This window comes from Phocoena phocoena, chromosome 11 (genome assembly GCF_963924675.1).
Source record: "Phocoena phocoena chromosome 11, mPhoPho1.1, whole genome shotgun sequence".
Lineage (NCBI taxonomy): Eukaryota > Metazoa > Chordata > Mammalia > Artiodactyla > Phocoenidae > Phocoena > Phocoena phocoena.
The window spans coordinates 99174255-99194727 of NC_089229.1; the positions used below are offsets into that span (position 1 = coordinate 99174255).

The 20473-nt window shown below is 56.3% G+C and overlaps 1 protein-coding gene across 1 annotated transcript; it reads left to right on the plus strand.

Annotated features, from left to right (window-relative positions):
• Positions 1-1348: 1348 nt before the first annotated feature.
• On the plus strand, positions 1349-20089 carry NRIP2 (nuclear receptor interacting protein 2). The gene is made up of 9 exons (XM_065888232.1): positions 1349-1404; positions 2256-2430; positions 3031-3152; positions 13711-13987; positions 17253-17405; positions 18603-18685; positions 19291-19412; positions 19630-19682; positions 19997-20089. Exons 1-9 carry the CDS (start codon positions 1349-1351, stop codon positions 20087-20089), a joined length of 1134 nt encoding a protein of 377 aa, XP_065744304.1.
• The last annotated feature ends 384 nt before the right edge of the window (positions 20090-20473 follow it).

A 20473-nucleotide genomic window follows, 5' to 3' on the forward strand; every position in this document is an offset into this window, starting at 1 on the left:
AATCACCATACCAAACACAGACGTTATTACAGAAATTCAGAAGAGGGAGGGGTGGGTGTCGTCTGGAGCACCGCCCCGGGAAGGCTTCGTGAGGCGGGCTAGAGGGGTAGAGGCTGGGAGGGGAGGAAGGCTTCGGAAGCGTCGAGAGGAGGGGTGGCTGGTGTGAGCAGAGGCAGGAGCGTGGAGGGACTCTCCCTCCCTGCCCATCGTGGGCATGCACGGGGCGTCTCCACTCCGCTGCCCTCTAGGCTCTGGGCGTGGGTGGCAGGAAACAGGGAGAGGAATGCAAAGCGTGTCTCAAACTCCAATCCCATTGACAGAAGCCCCAAGGGACTGGAGTGGGAGGCTGCGGAGGTGTTTAATCTTGAAAAGAAAAAGCCAACAGTTGGTGATTTTGAGAGACGATTACTAGGACCTCGACTTCTCTCTGCTGTCTCGCAACGCTGACCACTGACGGCTACTCCGTACTAACTCTGGACACACGGACGTGGGGAAGACTCAGATCGCTGCTCAAACACCTCACAGCCAAATGGTTCTAATCACTTTACCATATTACTTAATCCTCCCACTACTCCCTGAATAGAAACTACTATTATCAACCCCCTTTTACAGATGGGGCATCTGAAACACAGAGAGGTCAAGTATCTTGCCCAAGTTTGCACAGCCAGTAAGAGCAGAGCTGGGATTTGAACCCAGGGAGCACAGCTCCAGGGCTTCATTCTTTTTTTTTTTTTTTTTTTTTGCGGTACGCGGGCCTCTCACTGCTGTGACCTCTCCCATTGCGGAGCACAGGCTCTGGACACGCAGGCTCAGCGGCCATGGCTCACGGGCCCAGCTGCTCCGCGGCATGTGGGATCTTCCCGCACCGGGGCACGAACCCGTGTCCCCTGCATCGGCAGGCGGACTCCCAACCACTGTGCCACCAGGGGTCCAGGGCTTCATACTTAACCACCACGCTCCACCTCCCCTCCTGTCGGATCCAGGAATCAGACAAGTTCACAGCCAACATAATGCTCTATAAAGGTAGCAGGAGAGAAATACAGTATCATCTACAGAGAGCTCGGCCCAGTGCTCGGTGCACAGGGAATATGTGTGTATGCTGGCAGAAGCAGCCAGGCCCTGGGAGTCGAACAGAGCCAGGCTGGAATCAACCATCGCAAACTTGCGACACAACTTCAACATTCTTAAATCCCTTGAGCTTCACTTTCCTCAGGTGTGTATTGGAGATGTACCTGGTACCTTTCGGGGTATGGTGTCTGGCAGGGAGAAGGGGCTCAGTAAATCATCTCTGTGCGAGAAGGGTCCTGGTTTCGCTGGCTTGCTGCTGTAGCCCGCCCCTGGAGCAGGAATGAAGGAGGAGGTGGCATTGGAGCTGGACCTTGAAAGGCACGTGAAGTCCACCAGGTGGCAGCAAGAGAGAGAGGGGAGGCCCGCCCAGTCTTGCGGCCCCTGCGGAGCAGCTCTGGAGGGGCTTCAGATGAACCCCGTCTAGGAGATGAGACAGCACATTCTGAGCAAGAGGACCACACAAGGCTTCCAGACGCCCATGATCATGGGGAAGCAGGACATTTACCTGCAAACCCCGCCTCCCTCCAGTCCGACAGTACGTTAGAATCACCGGGCCCGCTTCAGAAAAATGTTGAGGTTTGAGCCCCAGCCGGGAGAGTCTCACTTGCTTGGCCCGGGGGAGAGCCCAGGCACCGGTGTTTCTAAAACGCTCCCCATGCATCCAAGCCTGCGAACCTCTGATCAGCAAACGGGAGACCTGCTGGGCCAGCGCAAAGCACGTCGAACGATTTGCCAATATTCAGCCCTGTTGTACAAAAAGTGGACTTCCCAGTGTCGAACCAAATACCGCAGGTCTGCAGGAGATCGAGCCGTGAGACCGGTGTCGCAGGGCAGCAGGACAGAGTGGGAAGGGCTCCTGGACTGCGTTTGTGGAGAAGGTGGGGCTTGGAGGACAGCTAGAATCTGGACGACCCCCTTACAGGCTACGTGTCCGAAGGATGGACGATTGACCCACCAGATAACATGATTTCACCAGCCTGACGCCAAAACGCACACACAGGGTGCAGGCCGTTGGGCACAGGTCAGTATCCAGGTGGGGAGAGAGCTGGAAGGGGCCTCCACAGCCTGATGGCTGACAGCTGGCGGAAGGCAGCATCTCCTCCCCTTCCGCCCCCTCCATCGTGCCTAGGTCTGTCCTTTGACCTCTGTCCTCTCCACACCCCTTCCCCCACCCCACCCCCCGACAGGTACCGGCACATCTCAGCTGGTGGAAGGTGTGAGCCTGGAGGCCTCCAGCTCATGCCCAACCCACTTCCCAGTGATTTCGCCAGGAGCTGGCCCTGCCCAAACCCGCTGCCTCATTACCGGGAGAAGACGGTCAAGTTGGCCTTGCTGCCCAGGGCGCCTCTGAGTCAGGACCTGGTGAGTAGTCACCAGACCCTGCTAGTGGACAGGGTGGTCTTGCCCCTCCATTATCTCTCCAGGGCCCATCCTGGCAAAACCTTAGCGAGAAGGAGAAGACCTGGACACATCTAGAAGAGCCTCCAGATGGGTGGAGACCAGAGTGGGCATACAGACCCCCAAGCCCTTGTGTTCTCAACCAACGTACCTTCAGCAAGAAGGCTTGGGTGGCTGAAGGGTGCGGGCTTCTGCAGAACCGAGCCTCTGCACCATCCTCCCAACTTCATCTGTACCCCAGGCTCCTGAAGATTCTACTGAAATTCTAATTTGTTCTGTCACCCTTGGAGGACCCCTCACGGCAGGTAGGAGCACGGGTGTGGTGGGGAGAGCAGAGGGGGATCCAGTTCCTGCAGACTGCTGAGGAGTGGGGAGGGAGAAGGGGTGTGTGTGTGTGTGTGTGTGTGCGTGCATGAGTAGGTGTGGAGGGGGAGAGGCGCTATAAGACATGTGGCTCTCGTAACCCATTTGGAATAAGACTGGGATTGGTCAGGATACAGGAAGCTTCTCCCTGGACAATTTGACGTCTGGACAAATCTCAGAAGCAAGTCTGCTGGGCTGCAGGTCCCACACAGGGTTTGGGGGAGCAGAGGTCAGGCCAAGGCTGTGCTGGAGGATGGAGAGTCAGGTCTGAGGAAGGCTGCCCAGGCCTCGGTGGAGGGACAGCAGCCAAGTGGAGACTCAAGGTAACGGTGGGAGCAGTCACCCCAGAGCATCATCTTGGGCCTGGGCCCGTGCTGCTGCTGACCCCTAGTGCCGCAGCTTTTGCACTGGGGGGTAGCGGCAGAGACACGTGGCCTCAAGCGGAGGCAGGTAAAGCGCGTGGGTCCGCAGGGTGCTGGCCGGCTGGGGCGGAGAGTGGAGGGGGAGGGGCAGCGGGGAGTGGCCAGAGAGGGAGAAGCTGCAGGTGGGGCCCACCTCACCTCCCCTGGCCCCTGGCCCACGCCATGTCGGTGACCTTCCTCATCGGGGTTTCTCTTGGCCTCTGCCCACTGCCCTCTTTGCCCACTTTCCTCAAGCTGTCAGCACCTGGGAATCAAACACCACTGGGGTTCCAGCCCTGGCGTAACCACTAACCAGCCGTGTGCCCTTTGGGATGGTCCTTTCTCCCCCCAAGCTCTCAGCTTCCGCCTCTGCACAGCGGGAGCCACTGGAGCAAAAATAAATGGAATAAATAAAAGAAACAAGTGACGCGCCTGCAAAGTGCCTGGCACAGCGTCGGCCCTCCGTACCTGCAGCTGTCAATCATTACCTGTAGAATCAAAGTAATAAGTGGGTGGGACACGATTCAGCCTTATGGAGGAGTGAAGCACTGACACACGCAAAAATGTGGAAGAACCTCGAAAACATGAGTGGACGACTCCAGACACAAGAGGGTGCGTATCGTAGGATCGCGTTTCTAGGACACGTCCAGGGGAGGTGAATCCCTAGAGACAGAAGGTGGATCGGTGGTGGCCAGGCGCTGGGGAGGGGGATGGGGGCTGAGTGCTCCATGGGTACAGGGTTTTCTCTTGGGGCGGATGAAAATATTTTGGAGCTAGATAGAAGTGCTGCTTGCACAACATCATGAGTGAACAAGATGCCACTGGATTGTACAATTTAACGTGGTCAATGCTGGACTTCCCTGGCGGTCCAGCGGTTAAGACGCCACGCTTCCAATGCAGAGGACGCGGGTTCGATCCCTGGTCGGGCAACTAAGATCCCACGTGCCACAGGGCAACTGAGCCCATGGGCCACAACTAGAGAGAAGCCTGTGCACTGCAACAAAGGACCCCACGTTGCTACAACTAAGACCCAATGTAGCCAAACACAAATAAATAAATATTTTTAAAAGGTAAAAAGATGGTAGATGTTATGTGAATTTCATCTCGATTAAAAATAATCATATAGGGCTTCCCTGGTGGCGCAGTGGTTGAGAGTCCGCCTGCCGATGCAGGGGACGTGGGTCCATGCCCCAGTCCGGGAAGATCCCACAGGCCGCGGAGCGGCTAGGCCCGTGAGCCATGGCTGCTGAGCCTGCGTGTCCAGAGCCTGTGCTCCGCAACGGGAGAGGCCACAGCAGTGAGAGGCCTGCGTACCGCAAAAAAAAAAAAAAAAAAAAAAAAATTATATAAATAGGGTATGTATAGAGAATTTCCAAAATTCCTTCTAGTTCCAAATCTACAATTCCACCATGGTCCTTCTCCTGGCTGCCTCTTCCTGTGGTGGGGTGGCCCACAGCCAAGGGAGGAAGGAGAGTTTCCTGAGCTCTCCAGGGGAGGGTGGGGCTCGGGGAACGGGCGTTCTCCCTGCTCTGGATCAGGAGTGACAGTGGAAAGGAGGAGGTCCCTTGACTCTGATCCTGGCATGTCAGAGTGGGGAAGGCCTCTGGGAAACAAGCGTTTGGATGGTAAACTGAGGCCCAAGGCCGAGGCGATTTGCTCCGGGCCACAAAGCCAGGTTGTCCTTGCCCTCTTGGTACAGCCAGGGCTCCGGGGCCTGTGCTGTCATCCTGCTTCGTCTTCAGACTACTTGCCCATCATGCCTGGGTTTTGTCATCTCCAGCAAGAGAAGCCCAGGGCACACTTAGAGGGTTAATGGGAAGTTCTGGGGAGTGAGACGGAGGAGAAAGCCTCCCACTCTCCAGCCCGGAGCTGGGAGGGAGGGTAGAGGGATGAGCTGCGCTTCCACAGACGCCCGCCTTGCAGACCCAGACCCCCTCCCCCCGGCTGCTAGCCTCACGAGGGACTTCCACCCCCTCCTCCACCCTCGGCTCTGCTCTCTGGGTGGCGGCCTCCTTCCTGCTGGCAGCACTGCCAGGGGCTCCCTTGTCCATCGCCAGCCAGAGATGCAGAAGCAGGATTCCTGGAATTCCTGAACTCCACCAGGCCATGGAGCTCTGGGGACAACAGCCTCCGTAGGTCCTCCTGGGCCTGGGGACTCTTCAAGGCAACCCTCAGCCCAGCCTGCCCGCAGCCATGGGTATCACCCCTCCCCCACCCTCCCCCATCTGCTCAGATATGGGGTCCTCGGAAGCCTCTGCGGGGGGCTGGGGGAGCCCTGCAGCCTGGGCCCGCCTTCAGGACCTACTCTCTCACCGCAGCTTTCTCAAGCAGATCTGAGAGGGAAGCAGGGCTGGAGCCCGCTTGCCCCATACCTCGCACCCCTCCCCAGGGCACCCCCGTACTCCGCTGAACGACACCGGCTTCAGGACACGAACTGATCCCAGCACAGAGGTTTCAGAGCCGCTTCTGGGTCCTCCCCTCCCCCTGCAGCCTCCCTCTCCCTTAGCCGGGCTCCGGCTGAGTGGGCAACTGAGACCAAGTCAGGTTGCTGAACCACTAGGGCCTCAGGAAGGGCTGGGGCGCATAAGGCTGGAAGCTGGGGGGCTGGGGGCCCCTGGGGGAGACGCAGAGACGGCCAATCGTGACCTTCAGTCTCCATCTCACCCGCCCGACTGCAAAGCTGTCCCAGCTAATTGCCAGGCCTCAGAAAGCCCTGCCACTGGGGACTTCCCTGGTGGTCCAGCAGTTAAGACTCTGTGCTCCCGATGCAGGGGAGCCGGGTCTGATCCCTGGTGGGAGAACTAGATCCTGCGTGCTGCAACTAAAGGCCCGCATGCCGCAACTAAAGATCCTGCATGTCACAACCAAAGACCCGGCACAGCCAAATAAATAATATGAAAGGAAGGAAGGAAGGAAGGAAGGCAGGGAGAAAGGAAGGAAGGAAGTCCCGCTGCTGCTCCACGACGACAAGTCAGAGCACGATTCCCTGCCCAGGCCGCCCAGACCCACCTCTGGCCTCCCCGGGACGCACTGGCCTTTTGTTTCACCCCGCACTGACCCAGCTGCTCAAGCCCTTTGCCTTGCTGCGTCTCTTCCACCGCTGAGCTTCTGCTCGTCGTGCTGTCCCCTGAGCCACATCACTTACTCTTTTCATTACACAGTATACATAATTGCTGTTGCCGGTTTATCGTTATATTTAGTGGTTTCTGTGGCTCTTCACGGAGTTGCCCATCTCATGTTAGTCTCAAGCCAACACACTGTCTGTGGGTCCCAGGGCAGAACCTCCCAAAGGCCCACCTGGAAGACACAGCTGCTGCATCCTGGCATTGTTCAAATTCCAAGGCAGGGTTTGGATGTGTGGCTTCCCCTAGGCCACCATGGTTTCCGCTGGATGGTCACTGAGCACTGACACGAGACAGCACGACAGGCTTCCCGGACGACAGTCAGTGGCTTCTCTAGCAAGAGCATCGCTAGAGAGTGGTGTCAGGGGTGCCCAGGGCAGGCCCGGGGCTTAGGCCAGGAGGAAAGGGAAACGGAGGTAAATGGAAGCAGGAAAGAAAGTCGCTAAACACAAGACGGGGGGAGAGAAATGCTGAGGCCAGAGGGAGGGCGAAGCAGGATCCCCGCTGGCACTCGACGTTCAGGATGTCTGGAAGCAGGTGGGCAGCTTTGCCAGAGGCCCGAGGGCACTTGCAGGATCAAGATTTGGGGGCAGGGCCCAGGGGTGGGGGTGAAGGGGGCTGGCAAATGAGTCCCATGGGTACCAGGGAAAGGGGAGGAGTAGAAAGGGGTCTGGAGCGACCGCCTATGCCGTCAGCTGGATCCTGGAAAAATCAGGTGGGCGCTCACCAAGCTGGTCTAGTGTCTCAACACCTGAGTCGTCGGTGGTAATAGCGCGTTTCCTCTTGTGTCCTGGAATCCTGCTGGACAATTCAGCCAACGAACTTTGTGTATAAGAAGAGAGAGAAGGGAGCAAAAACAAGCAAACAAACAAGACCCTGCCCTTATAAAGCCTCAGACCTGGTGGGAAGATGGACAAGTAAACAATTTTAAATAGTGTGAGAAGTAAGGTAGGAGATGCCTGACCCAGGTGTACTACGAGAGCAGAGGGGAGAGGCAGCTAGGTCAGAGCCTGTGTGTGTGTATGTGTGTGTGCCCGCGCGAGCACACGCTCACGCAAGAACATTCCTGTGTACGTGAATGTCAGCTCCCAGATAAGAGCAGGCAGGCACCCGGGACTCGCTGCGTGCTGGGCAAGGTGCTACAAGCTCTTCATGGACCAGCCCGCCTGACCCCCAACACGACGAGGCCCCACGTGCTCTCCATCTTACAGACGAGCCAGCTGAGGCCCCCAGAGCTCTTAACCAGCTTGCTGTTGGGCTTCTCATTCATACTTCACAGAGATTCTGCAGATGACACGTTATTTCAGTTTTACAGGTGAGAAAGTGGATTCCAAACGATTAAGCACTCTGCCCGAAGTCACCCAGCTAGTAAGTGAGCAGGGAAACGTGACCAAGCTTGTCCGAATCCAACATTCTGCGTCTGGTCTGCTTTCATCAACAGACACAAGTGCTCCGCCACCTTTCTGTGTCTTGGTGTTCTGTTCTGTTCTGTTTTTCGGTCACGCCACGCGGCTTACGGGATCTCCTTTCCCTGACCAGGGACTGAACCTGGGTTACGGCAGTGAAAGCCCGGAATCCTAACCACTAAGTCACCAGAGAACTCCCTGTGCCTTGGTTTTGCCACCCGTGAAATAGGAGCAAAGCATCCTAGTCTCAAATGTAAAAAGTGGTCCTGGCCCAGGGCTTCCCTGGTGGCGCAGTGGTTGAGAGTCCGCCTGCCGATGCAGGGGACGCGGGTTCGTGCCCCGGTCCGGGAAGATCCCACGTGCCGCGGAGCGGCTGGGCCCATGAGCCATGGCCGCTGAGCCTGCGTGTCCGGAGCCTGTGCTCCGCAGCGGGAGAGGCCACAGCAGTGAGAGGCCCGCGTACCGCAAAAAAAAAAAGTGGTCCTAGCCTGGCAGTCTTTGGAAGGTCTACCTCTTTGGGGTGGAGGTAGGGTGAAAAATTTCAATACTGGCCCTGGCCTTCTAGGACCCTTGCTGGAGAATTGTGGAAAACAGCTTCATTTCTGTCTTAAGCAGATCTGACAAGGCCAGAGGAGAAAGCCTGAAATAGAGCTGGCTGGCCTCACCCTCCGTGGGATCAAGCGTGCTGTTTGTCTAGCTCTGAATAACCCATTCTATGGGGAATATCCTGGGAATTTCCTTATGTGGCAGGGCTGGATGATTTCACTACATCAGATGAACTCTCCTCTCCGTCCCTAATATCAGTGACAAGAAATGGCACAATTTCACTTTCTTCTTAAAAAGAAAATGTGAAAGATATTTAAAGGCATGGAAGGTTATTACAAGGAAGGTGGGAACCAGTTCATCTCCATCTGTACTGAGGTTTGGACAAGAGGGCAGGGATTTTGAATACAGCGACAGGGGTTTAGATTAGACATAAAGAAGAACTTCCTGATGAGGTGGAGGGATGCTGGAATAGATTATGCCAGGTTCCAGGGAACAAGCTGTGAATCTATTTAGACCAGTGCTGTCCAAGAGAAATATAATGGAGCCATACATGCAACTTAAAATTTTTGAGTTGCCATATTAAAAAAGTAAAATTAAACAGGTGATGTTAATTTTTATAATACATTTTCCCCCCAAAAAAGAAAAAGGGACTTCCCTGGTGGTCCAGTGGTTAAGAAAGACTCTGCACCACCAATGTGGGGGGCACGGGTTCGATCCCTGGTCAGGGAGCATGTCACTGCCACACTGCATGGCCAAAACAAAAACAAAACAAGCAAAGAACCAAACAAAACAAAAAGCACGTTTTACTGAACCCAACAGATCCAAAATATTATCAATATAAATAATGTAATCAACATAAAACTAATTAATGAGATATTTCACGTTGCTTTTGGTATTGTTTTCAAAATCCAGTACGTATTTTACACCTATAGGACATCTCAGTTCAGACCGGCCACATTTCCACTGCTCAATAACCATGTGTGGCCAGTAGCCGTGGCATCAGTCAGCACAAGCCCGGAATCACTAATGACTGACACCCCATGGCAAATATGAGATGTAGTCTGGTTTTACCTCAAGGCAGAAGGTTCTCCAGAAGACCTGAGGGCCTATGAGGGTGAAGGCCAAGAAAGCGGTATCTCCTGGAGCCCTCTCAGCCTTCCTTGTTGCTGGACACACAAAGACCCATCGCCCTCTGACAGTTCCAAGAACCCACTAGGCAGGGCTCTGGGTTCCCTTTCAGTAGAGGAAACCCTGACCCCTCAGGTCTGTCAGATGCAGGGTTTGGTGACTTGTTAACCCCAGTGAGTTAACGCTGTCTGGGAGAGCAAGGAAAAGGGTCCCGTCCTGGGGGGATGAGTAGCTCCGTTCTCTCCACGTCTTGCTGGTGTGAATGACCGGTCATGGGGTGCGGGGGAGCCGGGCCGGACAAGGGGGATGGAGATCTATCCCGTCTGGGGTGCAGTGTGGGAACGTCAGCCCAGGCCCAGGCTAGCCCATCTTGCCCCCGTCCGCGGCATCTCCTCCAGGTACCAGCATGGCCCTCCACCTCACCTTGTTCTCATCCTGCACGACGTCATCTGTCCCCTCCCGCCACACTGCTCTCCCCTGCTCTGTCCCCCAGCACTCAGCACTACCCAGCAACATAAATGGTCTAGAGTCTGCCTTTCTCTTTTGGATGTGAACTCCATGGGGGCAGAGGTTCCGTCCGACTCCCCACTGTACCCCCATGGCCTCGCCCAGTGCCTGACACACACAGTAGGGGCTCCAAAAATACCTTTTGACCGACTGAAAGGAAAACTTGTTATAATTCAGAGGAGGACCAAAGCAGTGAGGGAGCCGTATCTCACACTTCCATTTTTTTCTCACAAAATTTCTCACTTTGGATCCATTCACTTCAACATCGACGTGAACCGCAAGATGAAATAAATGAGAAAAGTTACAGCTATTTCCCAAGCGTCTGGGGAAGGAAAACCTCCAGTCCTTCTCTTCCTAAGAATGCGGTGGTTTAATCTTCCTGAATAGTGTCCTGGGGAGTTTTCTCCCTGCGTCTCACGATTAGAGCTCAGTGTAGTTATTCCTCGTGAACGAATCGGTTTGTTGAACTACACAACGGTTAGGTTAGAAAACGATGAGGGGAAGGAAGAGAGGTGGGTTATTGGCAAAGACACAGACAATCCAGCCGAGGATATAAATGGGCCACAAAACATTCCCCGGCATTCTGACAAAGAAGAGGTCAGAGCTCTGTATTGCCAGAACGTTCCCCTCGCAAGAGCTCCCTGCAACTTGGGGGAAAGCACAGATTAACAAAGGAAGCAGCCAAGGAACACAAAAAGCAAGAGTCTCCTTACCCCTGAGCGTGTGGGATGAGGAGACAGCGAGACAATATTAGTCTGAGTCAGAGACACGGGGACCAGCTGGGCCTCTTCTGCAGTGCATTCCAGAGGATGGCATTTCCTGAGCACAGCTGGTTCCCAGGCCTTCTCAAACCCACTGGAAAAGAGGTGATGCTGTCCCCAAGCTCACCCCATCCAAACCGCAAACACCCAGGTCTCCCTTCTACACCATAGGAGCACCTGCTCTCCCCTTGGGTGCAGTCCACGTGCTGGGACACCCATCCAGGTGTCAGCCCGGCCCGAGGCAACGTGGCTAAGTGCCCAAGAGTTGCTTCATTCTTGTTCACCGACAGCGGCACTCCTCCAGAGAGTGCATTAATAAAGGACTCTTGAAGATCTTGAAGACTTTTCAAACCTAAGGAATGGCTGGCTGAGAATAAGGTTGGAGGAGATGCCTTTTGGCATGGGGCCTGCCCGGCATCCTGGTACACAGGGCACTGGCTGATCGGTCCACGCACGTGGTTAATCCTACTGAAACAACCAGGGAACCCAGGACATGGCAGTGGGTCCTCTTCGACCTCTATCCCAGGCAAATACGCAGGTAATAGGTGTCAAGGCACAGGGGTGGAAGGGAGCTGGAATATTCCACTGAAACTGACTCTAAAGGAAGCCAGGATCAGGGGGTGCTGAGCTCGGTAAGTGGAATCACACTAGTGTTTGGTTTTCAGTCCACGTTTACCTTCTGCATCGTGCTCTCGCTTCGGCATAACGGAGACCGAGCAGGACTCGGGAGACAGAACCGGAGGCTTTGATTCCTAGCTCTGCCACCCGATACCTGAATCTGGGGCGAGTTTTCTAAGTCTTGGTGTATTCGCTTCCTGGGGCTGCTGTAAGAAAGCACCACAACCTCGGCGGCTTAAACAAGACAAATGTGTTGTCTCACAGTTCCAGAAGCTGGAAGCCCAAGATCACGGTGAGGGCCGTGAGGCAGGATCTGTTCCAGGCCTCTCTCCCGGCTGCTGGTGGTTTGCTGGTGACCTCTGACCTTCCTTGTCTTGAGAGGCACGGCCCCATCTTCAGCTTTCGTGCTCACATGCTACTCTTCCTGCGTGCATCTCTCTCTGGGTCCAGATTTCCCCTTTCAATAGGGACACAGTCATGCTGGAGTAGGGCTACCCTGATGACCTCATCTTAACTTGATTATCTCTGTAAAGACCCCATCTCCAGATAAGGTCACATTCTGAGGTCCTGGTGGTTGGGACGTTAACATATGAATTTGGGGGGAACACAACTGAACCCCTACCACTTAACTAGTTTCCTCTTCTGTAAATGGGGATCATAATACAATTGCAGTGGTTGTAAAATGCCTCAAGAAGGCATGTGGTCTGCAGGAGGCCAGTGGATGTCTGCCTTGTCTGAATGTGCCGGCGCCTCCGAGCCTCCTGGATCAGACCGCGCCCCGGGGAGCAGGGCCCAGGTCAGGACTCACCCCGTGAGTGTCCAACACGTGTCAGCAGAACCGTGGCCAGTGCTTGCTGATGACGGTGAAGACGAAAGGCTGGAGTGAAAAATCTGAGGGCAGACATGCCAGGGCTATGAAAATCTGATACCGAGTGTTGGCGAGGACATGGGGCTGAGGACCCCTGGACGCTGCTGGTGGAGTGCATGTTAGTACAAACACTTCGCAGGGCACGTTGTGTTGAAAGGAAGAAGGTGCACACCAGATGCCCCAGCAATCCCACTCCGAGGTATACACTCTAGAGGAATGCTTACACGTGCGCCCCAGGAGATGGATGCCAAAATGTGTACAGCAGCGTTGTCCGTAAGAACAAAGCATGAAAAACAACCCGAATTTCCTAAATGTGTTGTATTCACTGGAGAACTACTACATTGCGTCAAAGTGAACTAACCAGAGCTATGCGTAGCTCACGGGTGAATCTCACTAACAAAATATTGAGCAAAAAAGAGCAAATTGCAGAAGAATCTCTACGATGGGGCATGCAAGACGAAACGACACACTGCATAGAATACACACGTATGTATGTGCATAGAGAGAGGTATGAGGGAATTCTCTGGCGGTCCAGTGGTTAGGACTCTGAACTCTCACTGCTGAGGGCGCGGGGTCCATCCCTGGCTGGGGAACTGAAATCCCACAAGCCAAGCGGTGAGGCCAAAAAGAAAAAAAAAAAAAGAAAAAGATGTGAGAAATACCAGATTCAGGAGGGGATGTTAGCTGGGGAGGAGGGGCCCACAAGGAGCTTCAGTTATATTTGTAGCAGTTTTTTTTTTCTTTTCTAATGAAAAGAGGAAAAAAAGTTATAACTTTCTGCATGCTTGAATTATAACTTTTTAAAAAGGAGCCAGGACTCAATGAGCCTTGCATAAAGGAGAGGAGGAAGCTGGGGCCCTAATTGCGGGGAGATTCAGAGCTGTTCTTAGCCAGCCCTGGAACCCAGAATCCAGCGTAAACAAGCAAAGGATGCTGAAAGGTTGAGGCCCAGGAAGGGGGGAGGCTTCTGCTGAGAGGGAGGAGAGGAGCAGGGACACTGGGATGCTGCCCCTCTCTGTTCCGAACCTAGTGTTGGCCTGTGTCCCAGCCCCGGGGCTGCGGAGAACCCCAGGTGGAGAGCACGGCGGGGCAGCCCAGGAGACACGCGCACAGAGATGCGCGCCCTGCATCCCACACACGCCCCGAGCACGCGGGCTGCCACCTCCGCACACTGACACACACTCCCTCTCTAACAACCTGGCACGGACACCTTGACAGTTTACAGCACAGATACACCCACCCTCTCAGCCACACACACACACACACACACACACACACACACACACACACAACAAGCACTCCGCGGCCGCCCACTCCGGCCAGGACCCAGGAGTTGGCGAGGCTGCAGAGCCTACCAGCGGCAGCCCTGCCAGCGCCCCCTCTCCTCCAGGGCTGGGTTTTTCCAGCCGGAGCCCCGCTCCCTCTACTGCAAGCTCTGGAAATTGGTGTCTGACGTCGCCGCTCCTGCACGTTATTTATTTACTTCCTCTTTTCCTCCCTCCGCTGAGGCCCTCCGGTTGGGAGAGCTGCAGACAGAAAGCTGCCGGGTGGAGGAAGCAGAGAGGACGGTGGGCAAGACCGCTCAGGAGCCCCCGGCCTGCCCGCGGGGATCATGAGCGTCCGGCCGGACGCCCCGAGGGAGGAGGGAGATGCCGGGGACAGGGGACAGGAGGCAGAGCTGCGGGGCCGAGCCAGCAGCCGGCAGCGCCAGCACAGACAGGCCACCCGGTTCCTGCACAAGGACTCGGCCGACCTGCTCCCCCTGGACGGCCTCAAGAGGCTCGGCACCTCCAAAGACTGGGTGAGGCTGCCCTCCCCCCTCCCCACCCCCGGGGGGCCGGGGTCCCTTCTCTCCTCTGCCGGAGGGTGCAGACCCCAGCCTCCAGCTGCCCCTCTCTGCCCACGGGGAGGGGAGAGGCAGCCCTGACTTGTGGGTTCACCTTGACCGTTCCTTGCTCTTCACTGGGGTGTTCCCACGGCTTGGTGGCTCTGGGGGACCCTATCTATTGCTCAGCTTCCCCAAAGAGCCCCAGGCTTGTCTTAGGGGGGCAGAGAGGAGCACTTTTTAGAGCAGAGGTTTGTGGGGCCCGGGAGCCCCTGGAGCAGTCGTTTACCACTGGGCCCGGCGGGTTCAAGGTCGCGATTCCCTCCTCTGCCTAAGCCACAGGTCCCCTCACACTGGGACTGGACCTTCGGTGCCCCCCGCCCCATCCTCGCCAGAACACCAGGGCTTCCCACGGCTTTTGCCTGGGCGTCGGCCTCCTGAGGGCCCCCTTGCTCCCTGCAGGTGCAGTGGCCCTTCCAGCCTCCTTTCCTTCCATCCCCCTGCAGCAGCGTGGCCTCCCGAGGGAACAGGGTCAGGGAGCGACACCGAGGGGTGGGTGAGTCAGGGGACAGCTGCATATACACACTCCCCTCTGACAGAGGGAGGGGCTGAGAGAGTGGCCTTCCTCGGAGCCGGGATGCTTGGGTTCAGATCCTGGTTCTGGCACTTAGCGGCTCAGCCAAGTCTCTTTATGTCTCTGAGCCTCAGTTTCTTCATGTGTTACGTGAGGATAAAATTAACAGGATGTACCTCACAGGGATGTAAGAGTTACATGAGCTAATACCTGTAAAGGACTTAGAAGAGTGCCTGGATAATTGGGAGCTCTGTCTAAAGGCTGTTGTCCCTCCAGCTACTCTTACTATTCCATTTAGCCTGAGAAAGTAAGATCCACAAGGTCCGGAGAAGATGCGATGGCTCTGGCCTCCGGCTCACAGAGGACAAGAGAGTTTCTGTAGAAAGGCTGCGGTGCTCTGTCCTCTCTCATCTCTTGGGCAGGGAGTCTGAGAGGAGGGGCTCCTGCAACCTGAGGTGTATGGGGCCATTTCCAGGTTACTCTGGCAGCCCCCTCTCCCCAGAAACCTGGAGCCAGATGCAGCCCCTCACTGCATTTCCTGAAAGAGCCCTACCTTTCCGCATTCCTCCCAGCCAAATGTTCACCCTCCAGGAGCCCGGCCCAGCAGCGCCGCAAGGGGAAAGGCGACCAGACTGAGACTTCAATTCAGAGAACCTCCTTGCAAACAGCCAGCAGAGCTGAGAAACAGATGGAGCAGGGAAGCAGGTTCTTTGGCTCTCAGTGGCTAGGAAATCACAGCCTCTGCCCTTTGCGGCCCATCCCTCATCTGTTCTGCCCTGGTGAAGAGGCTCTATTGACACTGCCGCCCCAGCGTGGCAGGTCCAGCCTTCTGCCCTCAGGACCTCCCAGACCGACATGGAGCAGTTACCTTGCATGGCTTTGGGAGTGCGACACAGCATTCGGGGGCCTGAGCCTGCATCTCTCGTGGGACAGGTGGGAGGAGAGCTGGAAGCCACAGAGCTGCCCTTTCCAGCCGCTCCCAGAGCTCGCTGCTGCCCTTTTCCCAGAGCTAGGTCTCCTGCTGGCAGCCTGTTGGCGGGAGCAGCCTCAAGGGCCTCATTAAGCCAAGGGTAGAAAAACAATCCCAGGCTCCCAAAGAGAGAGGTCAGGTGGGGAAGCATGTGTGGAGCCTGGAGGCACACAGTCATTCCTCGGTGAGCATTTATGGAGTGCCTACTGTATGCTGAGCTGAGCCCTGTGATGCAAAGAGGAATGAGATACAGACCTGACCTCAAGGGCAGATAACAGCTTTGAGACGCGTGACAAAGGGGGCCATGGGACAGGACGCTGCCCCCGCCTGGTGTGTGGAGGGAAGAGTGGGAAGAAGTCAGACAGGGCTTCTTGGAGGAGGTGGACCCTGCGTGAATTACAGCATGCACTTGGAACCCCAGACTTAAGATAAAAGCCTCTGTCCAAATAAAGAGTAGCTCCTGAGCCAGTGGCCCAGTCTGGCCCAGAGAAGGGTGAGAAGAGGAGTTTCAGAAGGAGGGGTGTGCAGGAGCAAAGGCATGGAGGTGAAGGGCAGCCTGGTCCAGGTGGCCAGAGGGGGCGCTGGGGCCGATGAGCACAGCGGGGGTGGGCGGTGGGGGGAGATGAGGCAGTGGCCGGGTCACCTGGGCTGTTACCTCCACGTAAGCACGGTGGGGAGGGGAGGGCTCTGATGGATTGTAGGCAGGGGAGTGACAGGCTTAGTTTGACATGTCGCTTTGTGCTTCTCAAGCTTGACTGTGCACGCAGGTCATCTGGGCATCTTGTTACAACAAGGTTCCAGTTCAATAGGTCACGGTTCTGCACTTCTAAGGAGCTTTCTAGTGATGGTAAAGCTGATCTGAGGACGGCACTTGGAGTAGCAAGAGTTTCAGAGACGCCCAGGCTTTGAGCAGGTGGATTTGAGAGGCACGTCCTTATGGACTTAGGGAGGCGTCCCAGGGACTCAGAAGAGCTGTGCTGAGGTGTGAACGAAGCAGTAACAGAAAGAGAGGTGGACCGTAAATACAGGGGGCGAAGCTGGCAGAACTTAGAAGTGACTGGACGTGGCGGGGTGGCTTCAGGTGAAGGACAGCGAGGATGACGCCCAGCTTCCTAGGTTGGTTTGTTTGGCCATGCCTCACAGCTTGCAGGATCTTAGATCACTGACCAGGGATGGAACCTGGGCCCCGGCAGTGAGAGCACCAAGTCTTAACCACTGGACCACCAGGGAACTCCCCCAGCTTCCTAGTTTAGATTTGGACTTTTTTTTTCTTTTTTGTTTGTTCTTGTTACTTTGACTTCTTTTCATCACACCATCAACTCTGGGATCTGCATCCCACAGAAGGATGAGGTCAGAGGAAGAAAAAAAGAAAAAACGTCCCCAAGAATATGTGTTGTAGACTTGAGACAGAATTCCCCCCCAGCATCACGCGAGTGCCTGAAATGTCCCGTCTGTCTAACCGAGGAGAGACCCTTCCCCCCTCCCCATCTCTCCATTACTGAGCAATACACTGGGGTCCTGGAAAACGGCATGATTTGATACTGGGACTAGCTCTGCTATCGACTACTGGGATCCTTGGGGAAGCTCTCACCCCGTCTTACTCCCAGGAGACTCAGGAGCGGGGCGGGGCAGGGGAGAACGGCTGCGATTTGTAAAGTGAGGGAACTGAGCATCTGCACGTTTTGTGACGGAAGCAGCAACCGCACAGCGTGGTCCAGAGGCGCCTGGTGGAGGGGAACTCGAGCCGGCCTCAGGGGCAGCATCCCTTGGTGCCGGCCGCGATCCACGGCCAGGAGACCAGGAGGAAGACCAGCAAGACAGAGAGGCCAGCTCTCCTGGTCAACTGCAAGGTGAGACCCCCCCCCTTCCTGGGCCTGCTCCCCTCACCCACTCTCCCTTCTGCCCCAGTGGTGAGGGAGGGATGGGGGAGCCCTCTCCCCAGGCTGGGCTACAGACTGGGATCCTCCATGTCCTTTGCTTCCCGCCCCTCGCCACCCCGTCTTTCCGAGGTGTACACGACTCCCTTTCCTTGAGCAAAGTATCATCTTTAAACGTGAGTGTGCTCCACACACAAACGGTGTGCACGTGTGGATAACGCAGCCCTCCCGTGAAAGCTCACGCGCTCCAGATCACAGCCTTGTCATCCCCAGAGCCAACGCCGAGCCGTTCCCTCCCTTCCGCCCATCTTTGCTCCATGCTTCCTCTGCCTGTCTTCCTAGGTCCATGTTCTCCGATCCTTCCAGCCTCAGCTGTCACTGCCTCCGGGAAAGCTCCCCTGACTTTCCCGATGGAAGAGCCTTTCCTCCGGCTCAACGTCTAAGGCTCTAGACTCACAACCCACAGCCTTAACACTCTCTTCCTGCACTGGTGACCCTCCAGTCCCCTGTATCCTGGGGAGCAGCCTCCCCTGCTGCCCCTTCCACGTGCCCACGCACAGCAGACCTCAGCAAACAGTGTGGAAGGAGAAAACAATGTGTTTTGCGGTATCCAAGTGCAAACCCAAACGTCTGTTTTTATCTAAAAGGAAGCGCCCTCGTCTTCCCTCGCCCGCGGTGGCGAATCTGTTCCCCACATCTAATTTCCTAACCAGGCATCCCTCCTCATTCCCATCCCCGATTCCTCTAACGGGAGGCCCTCGGCACTACTGTTAACAAGCATAGGCGCAGACGTACACTTCGGGGCGAATCCTCCCCAAAGTACGCTCTCACCGCCTGCAGCTTTACTTCCTTTCTTGATTCCGTATCTGACCCATTTCTGCTCAACTGTATGAGTCCCATAAAAAACACCCTTAACTCACTTTTTGTGGCCGGGGGCCGCACTCAGCGGCTTGTGGGATCTCAGTTCCCCGACCAGGGATTGAACCCATGCCCGTGGCAGTGAAAGCGTGGAGTCCTAACCACTGGACCACCAGGGAATTCCCAGCCCTTCACTCATTTCTGAAAGGGACCCATCAGGGGCTGGGAAAGGTGACAGAGCCAGTCCCAACCCTTTCTCCCCCCCTACCCCCTGGGGATTCACGGCGTCCCCTCCCCTCCCCCTTTTCTCAGTGCCAGGACCAGGTTCTTCAGGTGGCCGTGGACACGGGCACCCACTACAATCAGATCTCCGCTGGATGCCTCAGCCGCCTGGGGTAAGACGGGGCCCAAAAGAATGGGTAGAGAGGGGCTTCTTTTTGGGGTGATGAGAATATTCTGAAATTAGTGATGGTTGCAGAACTCTGTTGTCTACTTTATTTATTTTTGGCTGTGTTGGGTCTTCGTTGCTGCATGCGGGCTGTCTCTAGTTGCGGCGAGCGGGGGCTCCTCTTCGTTGCGGTGCGCGGGCTTCTCATTGCGGTGGCTTCTCTTGTTGCGGAGCACGGGCTGTAGGCGTGCCGGCTTCAGTAGTTGTGGCACGTGGGCTCAGTAGCTGTGGCTCGTGGGCTCTAGAGCGCAGGCTCAGTAGTTGTGGCACACGGGCTTAGTTGCTCCGCGGCGTGTGGGATCTTCCCGGTCCAGGGCTCGAACCCGTGTCCCCTGCATTGGCACGTGGACTCTTAATCACTGCACCACCAGGGAAGTCCCAGGCTGTTACTTTTTTGAAAAGAGGTGACAGGGGCTCTGGCAGAGAAGACAGGATTTAGACCCCACGTGGGTCCAGGGTTGGCTGCGAACCCAAAGCATGGCAGGGAGGGACACTAGCGGACTACCGGCATGGGGGGCTGTGGTGGCCATAAGCCTTGCTTCCCAACCACAGGTTAGGGAAGAGGGTCCTAAAAGCCCCAGCTGGGGACCCGGCGCCTGGGCCCCCAGCCCAGGTGGAGCAGCTGGAACTACAGCTGGGCCAGGCAACCGTGGTGTGCTCGGCCCAGGTGGTAGGTAAGTCCCCTCCCCGTCAGCATCCCCGCGTCTCTGCTCTTGAAGCTCTCCCTCCTGGGCGGGGCGAAGGCAGAGCCTCTCAGCTCCTGCCAGCACAGACAAGGTACCCCCAAAGATGCTCTGATTATCCCCAAGGTTCTCTGGCCTGGGGTGGTGGGGGGAGCAGAGAAGGGGCGAGTGCTGACAGGACGGCAGCACTCTCAAACGGTTCCCGCAGATGTGGACAGTCCTGAACTCTGCCTTGGGCTGCAGACTCTGCTCTCTCTCAAGGTAAGGAGGATGCTCCTGGTGGCACCCACACCCAGGGCCTGACCCCGAGGGCTGGGGAAAAGAGGTAGCGGTCACGGGTGTGGAAGCACGGGCCAGGCTCCGATGAGAAGGACTTGGAGATGTGGAATTTCACCCTCGATGCTTAGAGGTTCCTTATTTTTGAAAAATATGGAGAACCGGGTCCCTCCGTGATGGCGGAGGAAACAGGGAGGAGAAAAGAGCAGGGTGCTGTGGGAAGGCGGAGGGGAACAAAGCAGCGTGGCTGGGAGAGGGGTTACCTGCCCAGGTGAGCTCATCGTCCCCCAACCCCACAGTGCGGCATTGACCTGGAGCACCGCGTGCTGCGGCTGAAAGCCCCCTTCCCTGAGCTGCCCTTCCTGCCTTTGCACCAAGAGCCGGACCAGTGACCGCTGCCCCGGATGGTCCCCAGGGGAAAGCTCCTTGCCGGAAGGGAAGAGCCATGGGGGGATGGGGCATGACTAGAGCCAGGTAGCTGGGACAGCTGGGCCTGTCCCTCTTGTCACCACCCTGGCCCCTTTCCCACTTCCCAGTCTGCCACACTGCTCTGCTCCACAGCACCTGCCCCACCCCCCGGGAGGAGTGTTCCCTGGAGAGGGCCCGCGATCTCAGGGTTCTGGTTTCCCCGTTCTCTCTCATCAACCCCCGTCCCAAGAGCGGAGCTAAATCAGGACTGCAGAAAAGGACATCAGCAGAGCGGGGTCCTGGTTGGGCCCCTGGCACAGCACGGGGTGGCCCGAGTCCAAGGCTGCAGCCTGCCGCAGGCCCCTGCC

Coding starts and splice junctions, on each gene's coding strand:
- NRIP2 (XM_065888232.1), top strand. CDS start 1,349: ATGAAGGAGGAGGTGGCATTGGAGCTGGACCTTGAAAGGCACGTGAAG. Junction 13,988..17,252: donor TCGGCACCTCCAAAGACTGG/GTGAGGCTGCCC, acceptor TGACGGAAGCAG/CAACCGCACAGCGTGGTCCA. Junction 17,406..18,602: donor CTCTCCTGGTCAACTGCAAG/GTGAGACCCCCC, acceptor CCCTTTTCTCAG/TGCCAGGACCAGGTTCTTCA.